Source organism: Parasteatoda tepidariorum, chromosome 5 (genome assembly GCF_982258835.1).
Source record: "Parasteatoda tepidariorum strain Cologne lab strain chromosome 5, Ptep-v5.0, whole genome shotgun sequence".
Taxonomy (NCBI): Eukaryota; Metazoa; Arthropoda; class Arachnida; order Araneae; family Theridiidae; genus Parasteatoda; species Parasteatoda tepidariorum.
In genome coordinates, this window is record NC_141759.1 from 81,601,863 (window position 1) to 81,629,176 (window position 27,314).

Here is a 27,314-nt window from a genome sequence, read left to right on the forward strand (position 1 = left end):
CCGAATCTAGAACCCGACACTCGAAATATTTGCTCTGTTACAATCGTACCCTGTTACAATTGATCCCACTCTCCCCTATATATATATAACATTTAAAATATATGAACAGTTTCATAAAAATAAAAAGTGTGCCCCCCTCATTCTACGCCTATGTATATTGTGGTGCGGATAACGTGTACGCGTGTCGAATTGAAAACTCTATTGTGCTGCGAATGATGTGTACACACATCGAACCAAATCTTCGTTGTGTTACGGATGACGCGTATACTCGTCGAGTAAAATAAAAAATAACCTTTAACTATCAAAACTGGAATTTTCAATCGAATAGAATAAGAATAGTATTTGATGGTATATTTCCCTTATTATCAATAGAGCTGATACTGGGGGCGTAGTTCAGATTCGTAGCCTGAAACCTATCACATACGTAAGCCATGACTTAAGACTGAATAAGTCATGACTTACGCATGTGATAAGTTAAGATTAGCGTAACTTAGGTAGATCATTAGCGTAACTTAGATAGATCGTGATGCGTGAAGTCACAAAACGAGTGTCGTGGCCCCGTGAACTAATAACGCCTCCCTGACCCCGGCCTAAACACATACTCGTAATATTTTGCCAGTGTTAAGTTAGCAGCGCCAGAAATTATTAAAACAAATTGAATTTTTGTAAAACTTTTATCAATACTTAGAAATTACAAAATTTATCTTTCTGACCTTTAATGTACCTGTTTAAATTAATATATTAATGAGCACATTTTGTTTTCTAATACTGAAGCTCAGTATCAGGTAGATGATATTTATTCACTAGTTGCAAATTTTTTATGTTGCATGCATTTATAAAATTAGTTATGAAATCAACTGGAAAAAAATACAAAAAAGTTTTCGAAAATTATAAATTTTATTTTTGATGTTATTAATACTCCACTCCTAAACTTTCCTGAAAGGAACTTGTCTCATTAAGCACGCTCAAAATATACTTTTATTGGTAGGAATTAATCCAATATAGCTGATTGGCGAATTAACCAGTGGTAGTTTGAAGCAGAGCAGTTTTATCAAGCTGACACCGGCTAATTAAGGCGCTTGAACACAGAGGACAGTGCTTGGATGCCGACTTAATCCGGCATTCGTACGCATTTGGATACCGGCTAAACACGACTCTCATACACATAGGATTTTGCATGAATGGCGTCTAAATACAGCCCTCGTACACAAAGTTCATCGCGTAGATGCCGACTTAATACGGCACTCGTAGACACAGGACATCACTTGATGCCGGTTAAATACGGCACCTGTACGTAACGTTCATGGAGTAGATGTCGACTTAATACAGCTCTCCTACACACAGGGCATTGCTTGTATGCCTGTTAATTACAACACTTGTACACACAGTGCTTGGATTCCGGTTAAATATTTCGCTCGTGCACACAGTGGATCATTAGGATGACGACTTAATACGGAGCTTGCACCCACAGGACATCAATTGAATGTCCGGCAAATAAGGTGCTCGTAAAGAAGGGGTTAAATATTTCAAAGTAATATTGAAATATTAACCGTATCCTAAATCTAAGCTAAAAACTAAGTGAACATAATATTAATAATTTTTATTTCAAATCATATAACATCTTTTATAGATAAACAACAATAAATAAGTGTGTTTTGGAATTTCACTACTTGACACATTTTAATTAAGATTTTTTACAGTGATAACAGGAGCATGTTTTTGCTGATTTGAAAACAAGATCTTTCATTCCACCTAAGCACATGACTTGCACAAAAAGCTGAAACAGAGAAAGAAAATTAATGAAATTAAGTCTACATAAATGTTTTTAAATAATTATCAGAAAAATATGCTCTAGATTTTTAATAAAATTAAATTTTCATTCACAAGTTAGATTACACAAGACCACAAAATTGAAAAATAAAATTACTACAGTATTATTTATATGTTAAATAATGCATGTGCTATGTTAAATAATGTGTTTTTTCTTACTTCAAATGTTTTTAGAAAATTATACAAGTCCTCATATGCAAAACAATATATATATATATATATATATATATATATATATATATATATATATATATATATATATATATATATATAACTATATATATATATATATATATATATATATATATAACTATATATATATATATATATATATATATATATATATATATATATATATATATATAACTATATATATATATATATATATATATATATATATATATATATATATATATATATATATATATATATATATATATATATATATATATATATATATATATATATATATATATATATATATATATAACTATATATATATATATATATATATATATATATATATATATATATATATATATAAACGTAAAAAATGCTACATTCGTTTCTGCTTTCAGTGATATAGTGATAACTTTGGTATTTTCAGTGTGAATTTTTGATGTTTTCATGAGTGTCTACCATCCCTCAAACGAGTTAGTGGGTTGAATTCCCATTCTAACGATAGATGATAGCTGAATATGTTGTAATGATTATTTTGTCAACCTCGTACGGAAGCTACACTAATGGGTCATTTGTAACGTTTTATGGATTTCTCCTTAATTATGATCTAAAGACAATACTAGGACGTGCGCACAGTATATTACTGTAATTTAGAGCAGAGAGAAAATTGTATTGTCAGCACCCGACCTTCTCACCACATTCCTCAACCTCCCAACAAACATGAACTTTTCTGGCTCGGAAACTTCCGGGGACATTATACCAGACTTGATTGCGAATTATTAAGAAAAGATTGCATGAAATGCAGTTTGATCAAATACAAAGCCATTACCACGGTGAATGGAACCTCACTTGGTTGACACGGAGTATTGGTAGACCAAGTCTTAACCCACCACACTGGCTGTACGATTAACCCATAATGTGTTGGTTATTCTTTCTTTGTGATGTCCTTCTGTAATTTGCGCAATTCGCCTTTTAATTATTGGTTTATTATTGGCTCTAAATTGGCTTATCAATAGTTTTTTGTGTTGCATTTAAGCTTGCCGATTAATATTAGAAAAATAGTAATTGAAGCTTACTCGACTTCGCAAAGTGGTAAACACGTATGATAATTTTATTGCATAACACTTAGGATTTTAATGATTCAAATAAGCTGTTTCTGGGTATTGTACGGGGAAAATTACTGAAAGAGATATCTAGATCTAGTTAAAATTCTGAAAATTTGTATAGTACCTATCTAGGAAGGATACAAAAGTTTAATGTTGAAATGTCACTCAGATGTCAAAATATGACTACACATAATATCAGCTTAACCCCTTCACTCCAACTTATAATTAAAGTTGAAGTGAATATTCGCTAATAGATGTATCGTAAACTAATAGATTCGTAGATATCGTAGGCTGGTTGCTAATAGATTCGTTAACTAACCAGCGTCCGCAGAAAACTGAAAAAACTGGTCATAAAATTTCCTATAGAACATTGAGAAACTCCCCTCTTCACATTTAAAAAAAATATTTCTATCAGAGAATCTCTGTGAGGGTTTTCTTTTCTCAGAATATTAAATTGGAAGGGTAAAGCAGTGAGTTTTCAAACATCAATTTATATGTTAGTTTTTTTTAAAGCTTTTTCAGGACGATGATCAGCTATTAAATTCATTTCTATTATTTATTATTTACATTATTATTTTTGTATTCATGAACGAAAAAGAAGTGCTAAGGAAAAGGCATGATAAATAATTAGCTTGAGGAAAGTCCATAAAGTTTTATTTCAATAATATTTACACTTGTTTATATACTAATCAAACGTTTCCTTGATAAACACATGCTGTTATTGTCTTATGCCACTTCTCAATGCTGACAAGCCTATTTAAGGTAGAGGGATGGGCTTCCTCTTGCTCTACAGGGGGGCCATCTATGGCCAAGAATTCGAATTTCGCCACCCACACATACGTTACCCCGTTTTATAATGAGGACATAATCACTCATCTCCCATCCACTGGTAGTGATTTTGACCTGAACCAGAGCATTATCAATCTCTGATTCAGTACCCCCAGAAGTAATGTTTTGTTATGGGATTTTGGAACCCGACAAATTTAGCATACATCAGTCACCAGTTTTTACACGGGGGTCTTTTTCCCATCGCGGATCAACTCACGACCTCTTGGACATAGGTCCAACGTCCTATCAACCAGGCTATCTCGGCCTTAATAAGTATATAAAAGCAATGAATAGATAATTATTTAAAATCACTGATGATGATGACCACAAATTCTCCATCAATTTTTTTTTCACAGCCAGCAAATCAGTCACATTTTTGTAAATAAGAAAGGCTTACTGTTTGACAAAGCAAAGTAGCTTTTGAAAAACTGTATTTAACAATAATAATAATTACTATTATAATAATAATAATAATTAGCAGCAAAATTTCTTCCTTTGAAATCAGTTATGTGATAAATAGCGGTATAAAACATTCAATGGCATATTCAGTTAAAAATATTCAGTGAAACTAACGCTCTACAAGTCTCAAAACACCTGTTACCGTTCTTTGTAGTTTGTAGTGCTACGCATTACTTTTTGAAAAAAAATGGATTCGTGAGTATTGCTATACCGAAGAAATAAATGTAGCTTGTTGCAGTTTTTTGTACTATTTTTAATGTTAATTTAATAAAGAAACAATGAGATCCAAACGCAACTAATCTTTCAAATCTGATTGGTGCAAATCTTACTCAGATCCATCAGCGAACGCAATAAAAATGCCCTCAATGCTGTTAATTTTTTTTTCAGTCTAGTTAAGATTTCACCGTTTATGGAAATCACAAATGATTAATAATTCTGCATTCTTTCAATTTTATAACTGATTGTAAATCGAATCCTTCAGCAAAATTCATAACCAATTTTAGTAAATACTATAAGGTCACCAAACAAAAACTTTTTTTAAAATAAAACCGTCCTAAGCAATTTTTTACGAATTTAATCATTCGATACTCATTTTTTCTTTAATTTTGTAATTGAGTCCTAATAATCGAGTAATTGAATCCTAAAGCAAAATTCCTAACCTAAAAATAGCAAAATAGGGTACCACACAATTGGCGCATATTTTATAGGGTTACCACAGCAAGAAGTTAAACCCGTTCTAAGTCATATTTTACGAATTTTATCATTCAATATTCAATTTTTTTTAATTTTGTAATTGAGTGTAAATAGAATCCTCCAGCAAAATTCGTTCCTTTAAAATAATTAACTAGCAACTATATTTTTAATATTCGTAACAATTACAATTTTTTTAAAAAATAGTAGTTGTTAATTACAAAAAATGTAATTCCGATTACTAAATATCAGTGTCCCAACATACTGCCGTGGAATTCAAAAAAGAAAAGGAAAAAAACTGCTGTATTTTGAAAAAAATGGCTCGACAACTATATTCGTTTCGTTGCTAATTATCAAAGTTAAAACGAAATTTCAAAACACTGATAAAAAAAAATTTTGATTTTTAAGAATTTTCTTTTTTGCAATAAATAGCTTATCATACAAAAAAGCCAAAGATGTAAGTATCTCAATTTTTTATTTTTTGTCTGTTACGTGGATTTTACTATAACATAGCAGAACAAAGCTTGTATGCTATTTTAATAATTCCGCCTGTATTATGAACAATTTTTCAGATAATCCTCGCACATCGAAATACTAACAATGAAAACATATGAAATGAAAATCATTTTTGAAACCTAACTACCTATTAGTGTATTTCATGGTTTTGTAAAATATAGAAGACAAAGATCATATGGTGTAAAAAAATATTAAAGTTTATGAGAGATGTTTGTAATACGTATAAAGATAATTTCTCTGTAAAATAATACCTTTCATTTGAGAATATCATTTTCACAGCCCTCACATTAGAAGAATGAGGAGCTTGTGTTTCGCATTGCATTAAGTGAGTAATTCAAATTATGAATAAATTTATTCAAAAGACATATTTGAATTTCAATCATTATTTTAAATTTCTGCAGCTGATAGGAGATTACATGGAAATTTGTACAGTAACTAAATATGGTAAAAATATTTCAAATATAGTTTCAATCATTATTTTAAATTTCAGCAGCTGATAGGAGATTACATGGAATTTTGTACAGTAACTAAATATGGTAAAAATATTTCAACTATAGTTTCAATCATTATTTTAAATTTCTGCAGCTGATAGGAGATTACATGGAAATTTGTACAGTAACTAAATATGGTAAAAATATTTCAACTATAGTTTCAATCATTATTTTAAATTTCTGCAGCTGATAGGAGATTACATGGAAATTTGTACAGTAACTAAATATGGTAAAAATATTTCAAATATAGTTTCAATCATTATTTTAAATTTCTGCAGCTGATAGGAGATTACATGGAAATTTGTACAGTAACTAAATATGGTAAAAATATTTCAAATATAGTTTCAATCATTATTTTAAATTTCTGCAGCTGATAGGAGATGACATGGAATTTTGTACAATAACTAAATATGGTAAAAATATTTCCTAAATCTATGTTCCTAACATATATTTGAGTTAATTTTAGATGAAATCAAATAAATTAACCATGAGTACATCAATCAAATATGAGTTAATCAAATATGATAAATCATACATGAGTATATCAATAAAATATGAATAAATCAAATAAGATAAACCAAATATGAGTATATCAATCAAATATGAGTAAATCGAATATGATAAATCATATGTGAGTATATAAATAAAATATGAATAAATCAAATATGATAAAACAAATATGAGTATATCACTCAAATATGAGTAAATCGAATATGAATAACTTAAATTATGAATATATTCATTGAAAAGATCTTTGTTCTTAAAGCATATTCGCATTGATTTCAGAAATTAAATGCGCATCCAAATATGCGCATAGCAATCAAATATGAGTAAATCAAATATGATAAATCAAGCTTGAATAATTTAAATTATGAATAAATTCATTCAAAAGATCTTTGTTCTTAAAACATGCTTGCGTTAATTTCAAATGAAATCAAATAGATCAAATATAAGTATATCAATTAAATATGAGCAAATCAAATGTGATAAATCATATATGAGTATATCAATAAAATATGAATAAATCAAATATGATAAAAAAATATGAGTATATCACTCAAATATGAGTAAATCGAATATGAATAACTTAAATTATGAATATATTCATTCAAAAGATCTTTGTTCTTAAAACATATTCGCGTTAATTTCAGATGAAATCCAAATATGCGTATATCAATCAAATATGAGAAAATCAAGTTTGAATAATTTAAATTATGAATAAACTCATACAAAAGATCTTTGTTCTTAAAACATATTCGCGTTAATTTCAGATGAAATCCAAATATGCGTATATCAATCAAATATGAGTAAATCATATATGATAAATCAAGCTTGAATAATTTAAATTATGAATAAATTCATTCAAAAGATGTTCGTTCTTAAAACATGCTTGTGTTAATTTTAAATGAAATCAAATAGATCAAATATAAGTATATCAATTAAATAGGAGTAAATCAAATATGAATAATTTAAATTATGAATAAATACATTCAAGAGACATATTTGAATTTTATCATTATTTTAAAAATCTGTAGCTGATTGGAGATTATATGGAATTAAATATGGTAAAAATATTTCCTTGATCTTTGTTCTTAAAACATGCTTGCGTTAAATTCAAATTAATCAAATATGTGGTCATATTTTTATAGCATTCGACTATTTTAAAAAGAAACCTGTATCCAAACTTGACTTTTAATTTTAATAAGTCTTTTTGCCATTTAAGTTAATGTTATTTTACTTAAGCTTCTGATTATTTGAGAAGTATTAGAAAAATTTATATTCAAAGAAAAGAATCACTGTAGCTATAAAAACATTTCTAATCTAACGTTTTTTTATTTCTGCAAAATAGAGATCCTTTTAAAAGAAAAGCTCAAATCGTATTGAATTTATTTGAAATTTTTGTATGTTATTATTAAAAATATTATTCTGGTTTGATATGAGATTTAACTGTATTTTTTAACCTAAAAGCTATTAGAGTAAATCAGCATATGCATTTAAAGGAGATATTAATGTTAGAGAAACTTCAGAAGTACTTGGGTTAATTAAAATATTCGTTTTGAAAAAACTTCTTAGTTTTAATGAAATTTTAAACTATTTAGGCGAATTCGGATATGCTTATTAATTTCAATGTTTGAATAAACTTTAAACAATGTAGGATAAGCTTATTAAAGAGTAAACTTTAAAATTATTTGAGCAAATAAAAACACACGCTCTTTTTTTTTTAGTTTTTTTTTTCTAAAAATACGCTCTAGTAATATCAAGTGCTACTTAATGGATGAAAAGTAATTTAAGAATTAAAATTTTAAATATTTTGAATTTAACCTTTTTCAAAATCTTTGTTTCTCAGTTTCTTTTTTAGAGTTCAATATTGAAATTTTATCAGAAGAAATGTGTTTCTTTTTACAATCATATTTTACTAAAGCGAAAACAAAATCCACAAAACGATTGCGAAACTGAAAAGAAAATTAGTTAAGGTATCTATAAACAGTGGGATGCTTTAAGACTTAGTGACAAATATGAAAAAGAAAATCTAGGATTTCCTACATATTAGTATGAATGAAAAATTAACTATCTAAAAAAATCGATTTAATGACCTCATTTTTTTACGCTGCTGTGGACGATACTCGTGTAATTGGATGATTAACATTTTTTTACAGTTTATCAAAAATTTGCTTTGAGAATTGCTGACCTCATTTTTAACACGCTGCTATTGACGATACGCGTGTAATTGGATTATTAACTTTTTTTTAAACAATTTATGAAAAATTTGCTTTGAGAATTGCTAACCTCATTTTTATCACGCTGCTATTGACGATACGCATGTAATTGGATGATTAACTGTTTTTTAAACACTTTATGAAAAATTTGCTTTGAGAATTGCTGACCTCATCTTTTTCGTGCTGCTGTTGTTGATAAGCATGTAATTGGATGGTTAACTTTTTTTTAAGCAATTTATGGAAAATTCGCTTTGAGAATTTTTGACCTCATCTTTTTCAAGCTGTTGTTGTTGATAAGCATGTTATTGGATGATTAACTTTTTTTTAAACAATTTATGGAAAATTCGCTTTGAGAAATTTTGACCTAATCTTTCTCACGCTGTGGTTGTTGATAAGCCTGTAATTGGATGGTTAACTTTTTTTAAACAATTTATGGAAAATGTGCTTTGAGAATTGCTGACCTCATCTTTTTCACGCTGCTGTTGTTGATAAGCATGTAATTGGATGGTTAACTTTTTTTACCATTTATGAAAAATTTGCTTTGAAAATTGCTGACCTCATTTTTTTCAAGCTGCTATTGACTATACTCATGTTATTGGATGATTAACTTTTTTTTACAATTTAGGGGAAAAATTGCTTCAAAATCAAATTTAATGTTAAGTACTATCTTAATTCTTACTCTTAATTAAATTATATTAAAATATATTTAAAGCCTTTGAATAGAAAGTAGAGCAAATAGTAACAATCATTAGTAAGTAGTTAATTTATAAATATTCTCAATCCTTGGTTTTAAAATTTTCTTTTTCTATAGAATTGCTAACTATTAATACATTCTTAATCGAAGTTAAACATCAATGTTAATGTATAACACTTCTATCAAGCATGAAGACTTAATATTAAGTACTTTTTTATTTTCTAACATTTGAAAGATTTTCCTTACTTGGCATATTTGCATAACATTTAAAGTAAAATTATTCCAACCATGAAAAAAATATTACATAAAAATTCAGGTTTAATGTCACTTGAAAAATAATGTAATATTTCAGAATTATGATGTATTTTTTAAAGAACATTTAAATGAAAATCGTATATTATTCAGTAACTATGTATGCAAATAAAAGAATCAAAAATTATCTATTAAATTATCACTAACATTAGAATAATGGAAATAATTAATCATATTACTTAAAAGTAGCACGGAAGTGAAATATATCTATATCTAAATATACAGTAGGACCCCGATTTAACGAACCCCTATTTAACGAATTTCGCGATTTAACGAATTTTTTTTCTGTCCCAGCAAAACCAGAGTCAAAAACCCCTAATTAACGAATAATTAACCTCGAATTAACGAATTATTTCAGCATCCGGAAAAAATATTTCTCATTAATTTTGATCAGAAAAATATTGCATTTTTTTATAATTGGCAGATTCTAAAGGGAAAAAAATCTTTCCTGGGAGGAATAAAATAGAAAAAGTACATATTCGTCTCAAACAAAAGAAAAGCCCGCAACAGGGAAAAACAAAATTCGTCGTGGGTAGGTGGGCAGAGTCAATAAGACATTACACTTGTAAGGTCATTTTCCGGGGGTTTGTCACGTGGACTATGAGTCAAACAGGAAATTCCTTTCTTATCTTAGATAGTCGTTTATAACTAGTAATTTTTAATAATACATATGTACAAAAAAAAATTTTTTTTAAACCCCGATTTTACAAATTACCCCGATTTAACGAATAAAATTTCAGGTCCCGATGAATTCGTTAAATCGGGGTCTGACTGTATCTATCTATATATAACACAATAAATAGACAAAAGCAATTATACATGCTTGATATGTTCTATTTTCGTTTCAATTTTTTTGATGCTCTTCAAACTATTGTACTGATATATTTCCTTTGGCTATATAAATACAATGTTAGAAAGCACTCTTTTTTGCTGATATAATTGTGTGAGCTGATGATGAGATTATATCTATCCTTTTTTTTCGGCTTTTTAATTTAATTTTTTTATTAATTTTTAAATATTTTTGAAAACCACTTTATTTATTAATAATTTTTCTTCTTCTTCTCTTTAAGACCATATACTTTTTCCCCCATGTTTTCTTTGGTATTTTATCTATTGTTCTATTGTAATAGAGTTTTAAGTATTTTAGATCAGTGACAATGCAATGAGGAATTCAACGTCCAAAAATTTATTTCGACATGCGATATTTATTTGACAAAATATTTTTCGGCCAAAAACTAAATTTACTGTAGAAAAAGTGTTTAAATTGAATACTTAATCAAGTAATCTTAATCAAAGTAATACTTAATCAAGTACTTAATCGAGATAAACGAAAAAGCTTTTTAAAATTTAGGAATGAGACTACTGAGGAAGACTACTTAAAAATATAAAAACCTGTTTAATTGTCAGAAAAAAGCAAAAAAGAGTTGATTATAAGAAACTCCTCCAAATTTTAATAGGTAATCAAATTGATTTTTATGAAAACAATATTCTTACATATTGTACGTAAAATCGTACAATTTTAGATGCGTACGTACATAGTATATACGTGCTATTATCGTAAATTTATACAATGTATGTACTTAAGTACATTAAAGCATGCTAACGTAGAAACATTATTTTCATATATATTGTCTATGTATACGAAGATACAAAACATTGCATTTTCGTACAAACTAACATACATGCGTACATGTATCATAAATGCATAGAAGAAGACTACTTAAAAATATAAAAACCTGTTTAATGGTCGGAAAAAAGCAAAAAAGAGTTGATTATAAGAAACTCCTCCAAATTTTAATACGTAATCAAATTGATTTTTATGAAAACAATATTCTTACATATTGTACGTAAAATCGTACAATTTTAGATGCGAACGTACATAGTATATACGTGCTATTATCGTAAATTTATACAATGTATGTACTTAGGTACATTAAAGCATGCTAACGTAGAAACATTATTTTCATATATATTGTCTATGTATACAAAGATACAAAACATTGCATTTTCGTACAAACTAACATACATGCGTACATGTATCATAAATGCATAGAAGAAGACTACTTAAAAATATAAAAACCTGTTTAATGGTCGGAAAAAAGCAAAAAAGAGTTGATTATAAGAAACTCCTCCAAATTTTAATAGGTAATCAAATTGATTTTTATGAGAACAATATTCTTTCATATTGTACGTAAAATCGTACAATTTTAGATGCGTATGTACATAGTATATACGTGCTATTATCGTAAATTTATACAATGTATGTACTTAAGTGCATTAAAGCATGCAAACGTAGAAACATTATTTTCATATATATTGTCTATGTATACGAAGATACAAAACATTGCATTTTCGTAGAAACTAACATACATGCGTACATGTATCATAAATGCGTAGAAGAAGACTACTTAAAAATATAGAAACCTGTTTAATGGTCGGAAAAAAGCAAAAAAGAGTTGATTATAAGAAACTCCTCCAAATTTTAATAGGTAATCAAATTGATTTTTATGAAAACAATATTCTTACATATTGTACGTAAAATCGTACAATTTTAGATGCGTACGTACATAGTATATACGTGCTATTATCGTAAATTTATACAATGTGTGTACTTAAGTACATTAAAGCATGCTAACGTAGAAACATTATTTTCATATATATTGTCTATGTATACGAAGATACAAAACATTGTATTTTCGTACAAACTAACATACATGCGTACATGTATCATAAATGCATAGAAGAAGACTACTTAAAAATATAAAAACCTGTTTAATGGTCGGAAAAAAGCAAAAAAGAGTTGATTATAAGAAACTCCTCCAAATTTTAATAGGTAATCAAATTGATTTTTATGAAAACAATATTCTTACATATTGTACGTAAAATCGTACAATTTTAGATGCGTACGTACATAGTATATACGTGCTATTATCGTAAATTTATACAATGTATGTACTTAGGTACATTAAAGCATGCTAACGTAGAAACATTATTTTCATATATATTGTCTATGTATACGAAGATACAAAACATTGCATTTTCGTACAAACTAACATACATGCGTACATGTATCATAAATGCATAGAAGAAGACTACTTAAAAATATAAAAACCTGTTTAGTGGTCGGAAAAAAGCAAAAAAGAGTTGATTATAAGAAACTCCTCCAAATTTTAATAGGTAATCAAATTGATTTTTATGAGAACAATATTCTTACATATTGTACGTAAAATCGTACAATTTTAGATGCGAACGTACATAGTATATACGTGCTATTATCGTAAATTTATACAATGTATGTACTTAGGTACATTAAAGCATGCTAACGTAGAAACATTATTTTCATATATATTGTCTATGTATACAAAGATACAAAACATTGCATTTTCGTACAAACTAACATACATGCGTACATGTATCATAAATGCATAGAAGAAGACTACTTAAAAATATAAAAACCTGTTTAATGGTCGGAAAAAAGCAAAAAAGAGTTGATTATAAGAAACTCCTCCAAATTTTAATAGGTAATCAAATTGATTTTTATGAGAACAATATTCTTTCATATTGTACGTAAAATCGTACAATTTTAGATGCGTATGTACATAGTATATACGTGCTATTATCGTAAATTTATACAATGTATGTACTTAAGTGCATTAAAGCATGCAAACGTAGAAACATTATTTTCATATATATTGTCTATGTATACGAAGATACAAAACATTGCATTTTCGTACAAACTAACATACATGCGTACATGTATCATAAATGCGTAGAAGAAGACTACTTAAAAATATAGAAACCTGTTTAATGGTCGGAAAAAAGCAAAAAAGAGTTGATTATAAGAAACTCCTCCAAATTTTAATAGGTAATCAAATTGATTTTTATGAGAACAATATTCTTACATATTGTACGTAAAATCGTACAATTTTAGATGCGAACGTACATAGTATATACGTGCTATTATCGTAAATTTATACAATGTATGTACTTAGGTACATTAAAGCATGCTAACGTAGAAACATTATTTTCATATATATTGTCTATGTATACAAAGATACAAAACATTGCATTTTCGTACAAACTAACATACATGCGTACATGTATCATAAATGCATAGAAGAAGACTACTTAAAAATATAAAAACCTGTTTAATGGTCGGAAAAAAGCAAAAAAGAGTTGATTATAAGAAACTCCTCCAAATTTTAATAGGTAATCAAATTGATTTTTATGAGAACAATATTCTTTCATATTGTACGTAAAATCGTACAATTTTAGATGCGTATGTACATAGTATATACGTGCTATTATCGTAAATTTATACAATGTATGTACTTAAGTGCATTAAAGCATGCAAACGTAGAAACATTATTTTCATATATATTGTCTATGTATACAAAGATACAAAACATTGCATTTTCGTACAAACTAACATACATGCGTACATGTATCATAAATGCATAGAAGAAGACTACTTAAAAATATAAAAACCTGTTTAATGGTCGGAAAAAAGCAAAAAAGAGTTGATTATAAGAAACTCCTCCAAATTTTAATAGGTAATCAAATTGATTTTTATGAGAACAATATTCTTTCATATTGTACGTAAAATCGTACAATTTTAGATGCGTATGTACATAGTATATACGTGCTATTATCGTAAATTTATACAATGTATGTACTTAAGTGCATTAAAGCATGCAAACGTAGAAACATTATTTTCATATATATTGTCTATGTATACGAAGATACAAAACATTGCATTTTCGTACAAACTAACATACATGCGTACATGTATCATAAATGCGTAGAAGAAGACTACTTAAAAATATAGAAACCTGTTTAATGGTCGGAAAAAAGCAAAAAAGAGTTGATTATAAGAAACTCCTCCAAATTTTAATAGGTAATCAAATTGATTTTTATGAAAACAATATTCTTACATATTGTACGTAAAATCGTACAATTTTAGATGCGAACGTACATAGTATATACGTGCTATTATCGTAAATTTATACAATGTATGTACTTAGGTACATTAAAGCATGCTAACGTAGAAACATTATTTTCATATATATTGTCTATGTATACAAAGATACAAAACATTGCATTTTCGTACAAACTAACATACATGCGTACATGTATCATAAATGCATAGAAGAAGACTACTTAAAAATATAAAAACCTGTTTAATGGTCGGAAAAAAGCAAAAAAGAGTTGATTATAAGAAACTCCTCCAAATTTTAATAGGTAATCAAATTGATTTTTATGAGAACAATATTCTTTCATATTGTACGTAAAATCGTACAATTTTAGATGCGTATGTACATAGTATATACGTGCTATTATCGTAAATTTATACAATGTATGTACTTAAGTGCATTAAAGCATGCAAACGTAGAAACATTATTTTCATATATATTGTCTATGTATACGAAGATACAAAACATTGCATTTTCGTACAAACTAACATACATGCGTACATGTATCATAAATGCGTAGAAGAAGACTACTTAAAAATATAGAAACCTGTTTAATGGTCGGAAAAAAGCAAAAAAGAGTTGATTATAAGAAACTCCTCCAAATTTTAATAGGTAATCAAATTGATTTTTATGAAAACAATATTCTTACATATTGTACGTAAAATCGTACAATTTTAGATGCGTACGTACATAGTATATACGTGCTATTATCGTAAATTTATACAATGTATGTACTTAAGTACATTAAAGCATGCTAACGTAGAAACATTATTTTCATATATATTGTCTATGTATACGAAGATACAAAACATTGCGTTTTCGTACAAACTAACATACATGCGTACATGTATCATAAATGCATAGAAGAAGACTACTTAAAAATATAAAAACCTGTTTAATGGTCGGAAAAAAGCGAAAAAGAGTTGAAAGATGATTATTAGAAACTCCTCCAAATTTTTCTTACCAGTGATTCGGTTAATTTCGAATGCGTTTTTGTTTCCTTCAATATTAATTATTAATTTTCGACTTATTTACATGATTATTTTTCATCAGTTTTGATAAAGACTCTACAAAAAGGCCGTAGCTTTGGAACCCATGCATAAAGTTGCTTTTTTACCCAAAGGTTATTTTTAATTTTCAAAAATATATTTATTTTCTCTTTTAAACTGTTTAATTTAAGAAGAAATTTAGAAAGACCACTAAAAATATTTAAATGCCCTACAAATTATCTATTCTTGAAACAATTAAGTTTTCTTTGCATGAGTAGTTGTCTAAAAACTTTCACAATTCTGAAATGAGTATGTAATAGTACAATTTTATTCTGAAGTTATTCTTTTCTACTTGAAACTCAAGATATCTCTAGTGAATGAAAAAGTTTATTATTCTGATGGATTCTGTCCTATTTAAAATGTATTGCAATACAAAAATAAAGTTATCAAAAACTGCTTTATAGTATTCAAATGGTGTGCAAACTTTAGTATGCATACTAAAATAAAACAAAATAATTTGGATTTCGAGGAGATATTTAGCTGCCTTTTTAAAGAACTCACAAACAAACTTCAAAATTCTAAACTAAAGTTTAGTTTAAAAGACTTAAAATTCTTTTAAAGTTTAGAGAATTTCTTTTAAAAAAATAATAAAACATGTGCCCTTAATAAAAAATATAAGTATCTGTTCTAACAAATTGCACCTCTTCAGTTTTACGAGAAAGAGTTTTTTATTCTATTGATTCTCAAAGCTCAATTTTGAAAGTTTGATTAATAAGTTTAATATTATGTTTTCTTAATTGATAAAAATCATTCAGCTATAAACGTTAACGTAAATATATACGATATTCTTTTGCATACTATATACGTTATAGGGCAAAAATTATTTAGGCACCCCAATGGTACGGACACGGAAAGTACTGAGACATTTATTAATATGATGTTGGTCCACTTTTTCTAGCCATGACACATATGGGGAGATTCTTCGCCAGTTTTGATTGGTGGGCATACAGGACAGGTGACCAGTAGTTTATTTCCAGGCAACCATCACACCTGAAGTAAGTGAGGGTGGTTGATTTGGATGGCTATGTAATCTGAATTCTAATTAATTCTAAAGATGTTCTACTCTTCTTAGATCTAAGAAGGCCCAGTCAAGATTTTGAACACACATTTATAATTGCGCTTAGGTTTCGATTTGTGAATGAAGCAATTATCCTGCTGGAAGAAAAATAGACCAGGTCAAATCAAGAAAAGCACCCACCTACACAGGCAGGATCAATTTCTTTAAGTGGATCTTCGGTTATCGGCCAGGTAGTATATATATATATATATATATATATATATATATATATATATATATATATATATATATATATATATATATATATATATATATATATATATATATATATATATGGGTCATTCTCACGAAAACTGTCATTTTTCAGTTCATAAAATCCCAAAAAAGTAAAGTGAATAAAAAGCTCTGAAACTTTTTATATTAATAGAAATATGTAATGACATTATAAAGAAAGTATATATCCTATAAATTATACTTAATATTTAAATTAATTAATTTTTTAAATAATTAATTTATAATTAATTAATTTATAATAATTAATTAATTAATTTAATAAATAAATTCATTAATTTAATAAATTAATTTATTAATTTTTTAATTTATTTTTCAAATTAATTAATAAGTAAATTAATTATTTTCCCTATTTAAAAAGTGAGGGAATGATATTTTATTTTAATACATGTTTTTATCTAAGTTACATCTTCCTAAAGTTTGAAAATGATAACATACTAAGTATATCTAATATTTATTATAATTTAGTCTTATATATTTAATAGTTTTTACAGGTTTGGGAAATAAAATTGGTTGGCACGATTGAACAAAAAAAATTTAATAATATACTCTTCTTGAATCATTCCCTCACTTCAGCGTCATTCCCTCACTTTATACACAAGTGAGGGAATGATGAATTCAATAAAATTTCAAAATAACAGTTAGGCCTAATGAATTTCTGAAGTCAATCACATACAATTATATTCATACAAGAAAGCAACATATAATTATCCACTTTCTCGGTGAAGTTGTATTTTATTTTACTCTAAAAAATGACATGAGGGAATGACAAATGTAAAAAATTTTACCTGGTTTGATTCATTCAAATTTATTCCACAGCAAAGCTTCTTTAAGTTGAAGATGGAAACATACTGCAATTTTATTCTATGATGACAGTTGTTAACTTCTGAAGTTTTTATTAAAATATTTTTATTCTAAGAAGATTGCAGGTGATAAGAACATTGTTGTGAGGGAATGACGCGAAACACTGGGGACAAAGTTTAAAATGGTGCTGTGTTAATATTTTTATCAGAAATTCAATTTAAAATTGATTTTCTGAATTCTATATTTCAGTATTCTGAAATAAAAAACACGAATTTGTAAAAAAAATTTTTGTATTTCAGAAACAATTTTTTTCTTTTTTTAAATCAGCAGTGGGGACAAGTGAGGGAATGACATATTGGTATATTTTAATTACCTAAAATAAATAAAAAATAAAAATTGATAATTTTATTTTTATTCTTTTGTTAGCTTGCATTCTGAAGGACACTTTCCCTGAATTTCTTTTTTTCGTAAGCTGTAAAACAAACTTAAAATATACTGGGGACATGAAAATGACTGTTTTTGTGAGAATGACCCATATATATATATATATATATATATATATATATATATATATATATATATATATATATATATATATATATATATATATATATATATATATATATCGCACAATAAAGACTAAAAGGAAAAAGAAAAGAGAGAAGGAAAATTAATAAGTTTACTCACACTATAGTATTGATATATTTTGCTTTGGCTATATTGATACAATATTAGAAAGCACTCCTTTTTGCGGATATAATCGTGTGAGCTGATGAAGAGAATATATCTTTTTTCTTCAGTTTTTAATGCTTTTTTAAATAATTAAAGAAATATTTTCTTAAAATATTTTTTAAAAAATTATTTTAATAATATTTCTTCTTCTCTTTTCATTAATCTTTTCCATGCTTTTCAATATTTCAACTAACACTGGTGTGCAAAAAAATAAACAAGCCACCCTGAATATTTTTTTCAAAAAAAAGTCATGCTTTTTTAATTTAATTTCTCCGGAACCAATTTCCCCCAAATTTTGTATTTCGCCACGTTTTTAAAATGATGTAAAAAATTTCATGCCTTACAATTAAATTTCTTTCGACTAAATAAATAAAATAATAAAAAATTATAACTGTTTACTAAAAGCTACATTTTGCCTAGAACAATCTTTGGATAAGCGAATTTTATAATTACGGACAAAAATTTTACAATTCATTTAAGTTTTGTCGAAATACTTAAAGGAATTGAAACAACATTAAGGTATCCAAGCTTTGGACCGCTCTCCCGATCAAAGTAATGAGACCATATTTCCCAGATTGCTGCTACCTTCTATATTTTGGAATTCAAAAATTAGAATCCATCAAGAAATAGCTATATGTTCATTCAAAGAAAGTACATTTTTGTGTCTGATTTTGTTACTTAAAACATCGTCTGCATTAATTATTTAGCATATTTGAGGTCACCCTCTCGAACCATTAAGATGGAGTCCTAAGACGTAAGAGCCGATCATTAGATCAAAAGTTATTCAAGGTGATCAGTTTATTTTTTTTGGAAACTGTAAATTCTAAATGTGTAGCTTGTTTTATTATAGTATTTTCGCAATTTTATTTAATTATTTACGGAACTAGCATGTGTATAAGATTACTAGATTTGACTGTTTAAATTAATATAGGCCATTAATGTACGTTATATTAACTTTTTAATGTTATTTTTATAAATTATTTCAACTATTCATTATATTAAATTTTTTATAGCTTTTTGCTCAACCAAGCATACTACAAATTTTTCTATAAGTGTAAAAACTTTATTAACCGTCAATTCTTTTAAATGTATATAAATGGAAATTTTTATATATTTCTTTTTTGCCTTCAATTGTTTAAAGAAATTATTTACTATATTAAAAATTATTTAAACCATCTATTCTATTAAATTTATTTATAGCTCTTCCCTTAGACATGTATACTAAAAACTAAAAATTCTTCTATATAAGTATAAAATGTTTATTCACCTACCATTCTTTTAAAAGTATATGAATAGAAGTTTTTTTTTTTTTTTGCTTTCAATTATTTAAAGAAATTACTTATTATATTAAAAATTATTTAAACCATCTATTCTATTAAATTTATTTATAACTCTTCCCTTGGACATGTATACTAAAAACTAAAAATTCTTCTATATAAGTATAAATTATTTATTCACCTACCATTCTTTTAAAAGTATATGAATAGAAGTTCTTATTTTTTTTTATTTTTGCTTTCAATTATTTAAAGAAATTACTTATTATATTAAAAATTATTTAAACCATCTATTCTATTAAATTTATTTATAACTCTTCCCTTGGACATATTACTAAAAACTAAAAATTCTTCTATATAAGTATAAAATGTTTATTCACCTACCATTCTTTTAAAAGTATATGAATAGAAGTTCTTATTTTTTTTATTTTTGCTTTCAATTATTTAAAGAAATTACTTATTATATTAAAAATTATTTAAACCATTTATTCTATTAAATTTATTTATAACTCTTCCCTTGGATATGTATACTAAAAACTAAAAATTCTTCTATATAAGTATAAAATGTTTATTCACCTACCATTCTTTTAAAAGTATATGAATAGAAGTTCTTTTTTTTTTTTTTTTGCTTTCAATTATTTAAAGAAATTACTTATTATATTAAAAATTATTTAAACCATCTATTCTATTAAATTTATTTATAACTCTTTGCTGGGACATAAATACTAAAAATTCTTCTGTAAGTATAAAAAGTTTATTCACATACCATTCTTTTAAAAGTATATGAATAGAAGTTTTTATATAGCTTCTTGATGCTTTCAATTATTTAAAGAAATTATTTACTATATTAAAAATTATTTAAACATCTATTAAATTTATTTATAACTCTTTGCTTAGACATGCATACTAAAAATTCGTCTATAAGTATAAAAAGTTTATTCACCTACCATTCTTTTAAAAGTATATGAATAGAAGTTCTTATATGTATCTTCTCTTTTCACTTCCAATTATTTGAAGAAATTATTTAAATTATTAGAATTTTTTTTAACTATTTATTCTATTAAAACTATTTATAGCTCTTTGCTTGGACATACACACGAAAAATTCTTCTATATGTGTTAAAAGTTTATTCACTGTCCATTCTTTTAAAAGTATTTGAATTGAAGTTCTTATTTATCTTCTACTTTTGCTACCAAATAAATCTTTAACACATGATCCATGAACTGAAAAAACTCAGAAAGACTTCTAAAATTATTAAGTATACGTTCAATGTCTTCATAAAATGAAGAATCATTTTTGCTTTCAGAGTTTTTGAGGTAAAAAAAAACTACTTGCAGTCAAATGTATACTTAGATGACTTTTTCACACTCTTCTAGAGTTCTTTGAACAAATTTATAAAATAAATTTTGTCGGGGGAGAAACTTCCATTTATTTTTGTTTTGTTGTTCATATTGAAAAAAGATTTCGTATGAATACGTTTGCAGCGCCCCCATGTGGTAGGCTGTGGCATTTGAATAGGAAAATTCATTTAGACTTTTAAAAAAACTGAGTTATTCTATATTCCAGTTCTTATACTTTTTTTTTTGAAATATCTGTGAAAGGTAAAAAAATGGGACAAAAAGAGCAATTGAAATGTTATTTTAGTCGAAAGTTTTTTTTTTTTTCTGGTTTGATAATTTTTTGCTATCTACCCCAAAACTAATAAACTTGAAACTCGCTGGGTAATTTTTTTTAATTAAAGCAATCGCATTAATACGTTTTTCAGAGAATTCAACTTAATGATTAAATTGAAGTAACCTAAACCAATGAAATTAAGTAGTTGTAAGTTTCCTTTAAACCAAATTTTAGAATATACTCTTTTTTAGAGATCATGAAAAAGCAATGTAAATTAATGCACAGGTTTAGCTGGAAGTAAAATTTTAAAAATTAACAAATAATAAAAATAAAAAATTTATATAATCGATCGAAGAGAATTTATTGAATGCTATTGATAGAATTTAGAAAAATATTCAATATAAATTTAAACAAATGTTAAATTGTAAATTAATGTTAGTAGTTAATAAAAATTAGCAATTTTTTATAACTGACTGCAAAAAACTTATTATAAATACTATTTTTAATGATCAGATATTTATTCAAATATAAATTTAAACACGGGCTTAATCAGAATAAAAATTATTATTTAGTAAAAATTAACAGTTTTTATTACGGACTATAAGGAACTTACTCTAAATACCTACTGGAAAGCATAGCATAGAAATATGTCCCAATGTAAATTTAATAACAGATAAAATCGAAAATTAAAATTGATAATTAAAAACTTACCAATTTTTATAACTGACTGCAAAATTTTTTCTCTAAATGCCGTTTTTTGAGATTATATATGTATTCCGATATAAATTTAAAAACTGGTTTATTGGAAATGAAAATTAAAATTCAGTGAAACTTAGCAATTTTTATAAAGAGCAGCTACTCTGCCCCTTTGTTAGAGTTCAGAAATATATTTCAATGCACATTTAATCACAGGTTAAATTGGAAATTAAAGTTAGCAATCAAAAAAAGTTTACAATTTTTATGACTGAATGCATAAAACTATTTCTGGATATTTTTTTTAAAAAATCAGATATGCATGCTAATATAAACTTTAGTCTAGATTTAATTGAAATAAAAATTACAATTTTGCAAAACTGCACTATCTTTATAACTGACTACGACAAACTTTTACTAAATATTTTTTGTAAGAGTTTAGGAATAAACTGTCATATAAATTTAATTAAAAAATCGGAAGTTAAAGTTGATATTTGATAAAAAATAATTTACTTTTTAGTACTGACTATAGGAAACTTTTTGGAAACCTTTTGTGAGAGATCAAAAACGTATTCCAATGTATGTTTAATTGCAGGTTAAATTAAAAACAAAAATTATAACTAATAAAAATTAACTATTTTTAAAACTAACTACAAGATACCTTTTTGTAAAAGATATGATTGATAGATATGACTGGAAGATGCATTGATTTGAAAAGATATTATATAATTTTGAAAGTTATTTCAATTTCAATTTAAGCTGTAAATGAAACTAAAAACTCTTAATTAATTAAAAATAACATTTTTATGCCTGACTTTACGAAACATATTGTTTTTATCTTTTGTGGGAGATCAAAAATGCATTCCAATGTAAATTTAATTGCAAGTTAAATGAAACTAATAATTAAAAATTAATTAAAAATACCATTTCTATGCCTGACATTAAGAAACATATTGTTTGTATCTTTTGTGGGAGATCAAAAATGCATTCTAATGTAAATTTAATTGCAAGTTAAATGAAACTAATAATTAAAAATTGATTATAAATAACATTTTTTATGATTGCCTTTAAAAAAACTAATTCTAAATATATTTTGTTGGAGATCAACTATGCATTCTAATGTAAATTTAATTGTAAGTTAAATGAATCTAAAAACTAATAATTAATTAAAAATAACATTTTTTATGACTGCCTTTAAAAAACTTATTCTAAATATCTTTTGTGACAGACTAAAAATGCATTCCAATGTGCATTTAATTGCAGGTTAAATAAAAATAAAAAATTTTAATTTATAAAATCAAACTGTTTTTCAAACTGACTTCAAGACACTTATTTTAAATATTCTTTTATAAGAGATATAATTGATTGATTTGATTAGAAGATATAGTAATGAGAAGAGATATGTTCATAAAATGAGATGATTTTGAAACATATTTCAATTTAAATTTACGAATTTTTAAATGAAATTAAAAATTAATAATTAATTAAAAATGATAATTTTTACAAATAACAACTGCGTTAAGAGACTTATTCTCAATATCTTTTATGAGAGATAAAAAAATGTTTTTTAATGTAAAATCAATAACAACTTAAATAAAAAATAAAAATTATAATTAATAAAAGTTAACTATATTTAAAACTGACTACAAAATACTTATTTTAGATACCATTTTGTAAGAGATATGATTAATTGATATAATTAGAAGATATATTAATATGATTTTTAAAGATATTTCAATATGAATTTAAACTGGTTTAACTGAAACTAAATATTAATAATTAATTTAAAATAACAATTATGACTGCCTTTAAGAAACCTATTCTAAATGCCTATTTGTTGGTGAATAGAAATATATTCATATCTAAATTTAAGCATAGGTTTAGTTGGAAATGAAAATTAATACGTAATAAAAAGGAAATTTTATATATTAAATTTAAGGTGGAAGTCAACAGGTGAATGTGGTCAGTCTATGAGCTCGGATGCGATTTTCTAATCCAACGGCGTTTGACGACCCGCTCTTATTAATGCCGATTGGAATTTTCTTAGTAAGAAAAATAAAGAAAAAGCTTAATTATTAACTTTTCTTTAGTTCAGATAAAAAATTTAAACGAAATAAGAGCTTGCATTGTAATTGCAACCAACTACAACTAAGAGGGGAAAAAACCTTTAAAAATGAGAGCAAGTTTTTAAAGCAGAGCTCATGATTGTAAACTAGCAGGGCGGACATTATTTTTTGACTCAGGGATTTGACAATCCGCTCTCCTGTTTGGCATTCTTTAAAATAAAGAAAAACATGATTTTGGACTTATTTTAGTTCAGGTTACAAATTTTAAAAGAATTAAAGGCCTGTATTATATTTGCGACCAACTATAATCAGGAAGAAAATCTCCAAGAAAGAGGGCGAGTAGCTAAAGGTCGTTGGACTTTATTATTTCTTATTATATAACCGTCGTTGAACAGCCGACCCAATTTGTGGGTTTACGACTACTAATGTTCAACTACGTAACCCTGTAATATTGAACCCAATCCAGAAGACAAGGGAACTCATGGATCAAGTATTGGGAGAAATTTGCCTTCTTGGAGGACTTTTTGATGGAACTTGCGTTACATGGAGAGGAAGACCACGAGAATCTCCCACTGTTAGTTTGACGGCAAGGGGACTCTTAACTCATGATCCGTCTACCACTGAGGATAAATCACGTCGGTACTTTGGTCGGTGCAAGCTGGATACGGAATTCGTATCGGCTGGAATTCGAACCCAGTTCACCTCATTGAAAGCCAAACGCTCTATCGTAAATTAACAGCCTGGTTGTAAATTCGCCTCGATTATAAATTAGCGGAAAGAACTACTTAAAAAATTGAGCTAAAAAAAGAAAGCTTTTCACTTTTTTTTCGTTTAACTGTAAAAGACCGCACAAAAATTCAAAATTCTATAAATGCCTAGGTATTTTTCAGTTAGTAAGCTTTTGTGATTTTTAAAACAAATTTTAAAAAAAGTCACATTTCTGGAGAGAAGTCCTTAAAAGAATTAACCCTCTTGAAGGCCGTGGTAAGTATACTTACCACCACGTTTTACAACTTTTAATTTTAGGTTTCCATTTTTCAATAACTTCAGCTTTCTTGAAGTGAGTTTGAATAAAATTGGTAACCATTTGTCACTTTTAAAAAACGTATAAAAGTTATAAAATACATAATTCCTTTTGAAGTTTGTAGCATTTAAGGAATTTATTTTATAAATAAAGAAAAATAAAAGTCCGTAAGTTCCTAATAATTCATGTTAAATATATTTACCACCAAAAAAATGGCATTTTTATAAAGTTTTTTTTACATCAATTACTGTTCTTAAAACAATTTCAATTCCAAAAATACTTTAATTTACCTTTACTAGAAATAAAGGGCCCATTAAAGGGTTAATCCTTTTACTGCTTTTAAAATCTGGAGGTAGAAAAATTAGCATAAAAATATTACGAATTTAAATTATGGGTTTAAAAATTAAAACGATAAAAATTTAGGATACAGAATTAAAAACTTAAGAGTTAAACTAAAAAAAAAAATTAAATTGAGGTTTACTCATACATCTTCAGTTTCCATGATATTGCAGCACTGTCCAACTGACCATATAGGTTGCTTAGAATTAGACTGAAGTACCCACTCAGGAGAGGGAGTCGAATAAGACGAGCAGAAACCTCGACATGCATTTGTACTGATGTCAAATTCTACACAACCTGGAATGCGTATTTTTCTCGTGTGACCTGTAAAAAATAAATGCAGTATTTCAATTTTAATGATTAAATAATGAATAAGAAATTTCAAAATATTCGGTGCAAAATATAGTAATTTTAAAATAGAGTAAAGTCTCAATTTCAGATACTGAACTCTCGTCTCAGATACCATCTCTAAATATTTGAATAATGAATAAGAAGTTTCAAAATATTCGGTGCAAAATATAGCAATTTTAAAATAGAGTAAAGTCTCAATTTCAGATACTGAACTCTCGTCTCAGATACCGTCTCTAAATATTTGAATAATGAATAAGAAGTTTCAAAATATTCGGCGCAAAATATAGCAATTTCAAAATAGAGTAAAGTCTCAATTTCAGATACTGAACTCTCGTCTCAGATACCGTCTCTAAATATTTGAATAATGAATAAGAAGTTTCAAAATATTCGGTGCAAAATATAGCAATTTTAAAATAGTGTAAAGTCTCAATTTCAGATACTGAACTCTCGTCTCAGATACCGTCTCTAAATATTTGAATAATGAATAAGAAGTTTCAAAATATTCGGTGCAAAATATAGTAATTTTAAAATAGAGTAAAGTCTCAATTTCAGATACTGAACTCTCGTCTCAGATACCGTCTCTAAATATTTGAATAATGAATAAGAAGTTTCGAAATATTCGGTGCAAAATATAGTAATTTTAAAATAGAGTAAAGTCTCAATTTCAGATACTGAACTCTCGTCTCAGATACCGTCTCTAAATAATTGATTAATGAATAAGAAGTTTCAAAATATTCGGTGCAAAATATAGCAATTTCAAAATATAGTAAAGTCTCAATTTCAGATACTGAACTCTCGTCTCAGATACCGTCTCCAAATATTTGAATAATGAATAAGAAGTTCCAAAATATTAGGTGCAAAATATAGTAATTTCAAAATATAGTAAAGTCTCAATTTCAGATACTGAACTCTCGTCTCAGATACCGTCTCTAAATATTTGACTAATGAATAAGAAGTTTCAAAATATTCTGTGCAAAATATAGTAATATCAAAATATAGTAGTCCCGCAGTGGACTGATCGTTAAGACACGGTTCTCAGCAGATCACCGAAGTCAAGCATCACTGGCTGCGGTCAGTGTGCGGGTGGGTGACCACTTGGATCAGTCTGCGTAGGGACCAAGGGTGTGCGGTATTGGTCTTCGTTAAACTGTGCTACCGTAAAGTGCTCGACTTCGCGCGCAGGTCGTCGGGCTACCGAAGTGGGGGTGCCATCCCCTCCGCAGAGGATCAAAATTGTGATGGCATGTCTTCGGATCATCCTCC

At 26.8% G+C, this 27,314-nt stretch overlaps 1 protein-coding gene across 1 annotated transcript in view; it reads right to left on the reverse strand.

Moving 5' to 3' along the window:
* Nucleotides 1-1,590: 1,590 nt before the first annotated feature.
* Nucleotides 1,591-27,314, reverse strand: part of LOC139426428 (thyrostimulin alpha-2 subunit) — a 75,557-nt gene continuing 49,833 nt past the window's right edge. Inside the window, exons 3-4 of the mRNA XM_071185292.2 lie at nt 25,849-26,024; nt 1,591-1,777 (exon numbers count right to left, since the gene is read on the reverse strand). Of these exons, the coding sequence (XP_071041393.1) occupies nt 1,685-1,777; nt 25,849-26,024 (269 nt within the window). The 3' untranslated portion in view covers nt 1,591-1,684. The remainder of the gene's footprint in view (nt 1,778-25,848; nt 26,025-27,314) is intronic.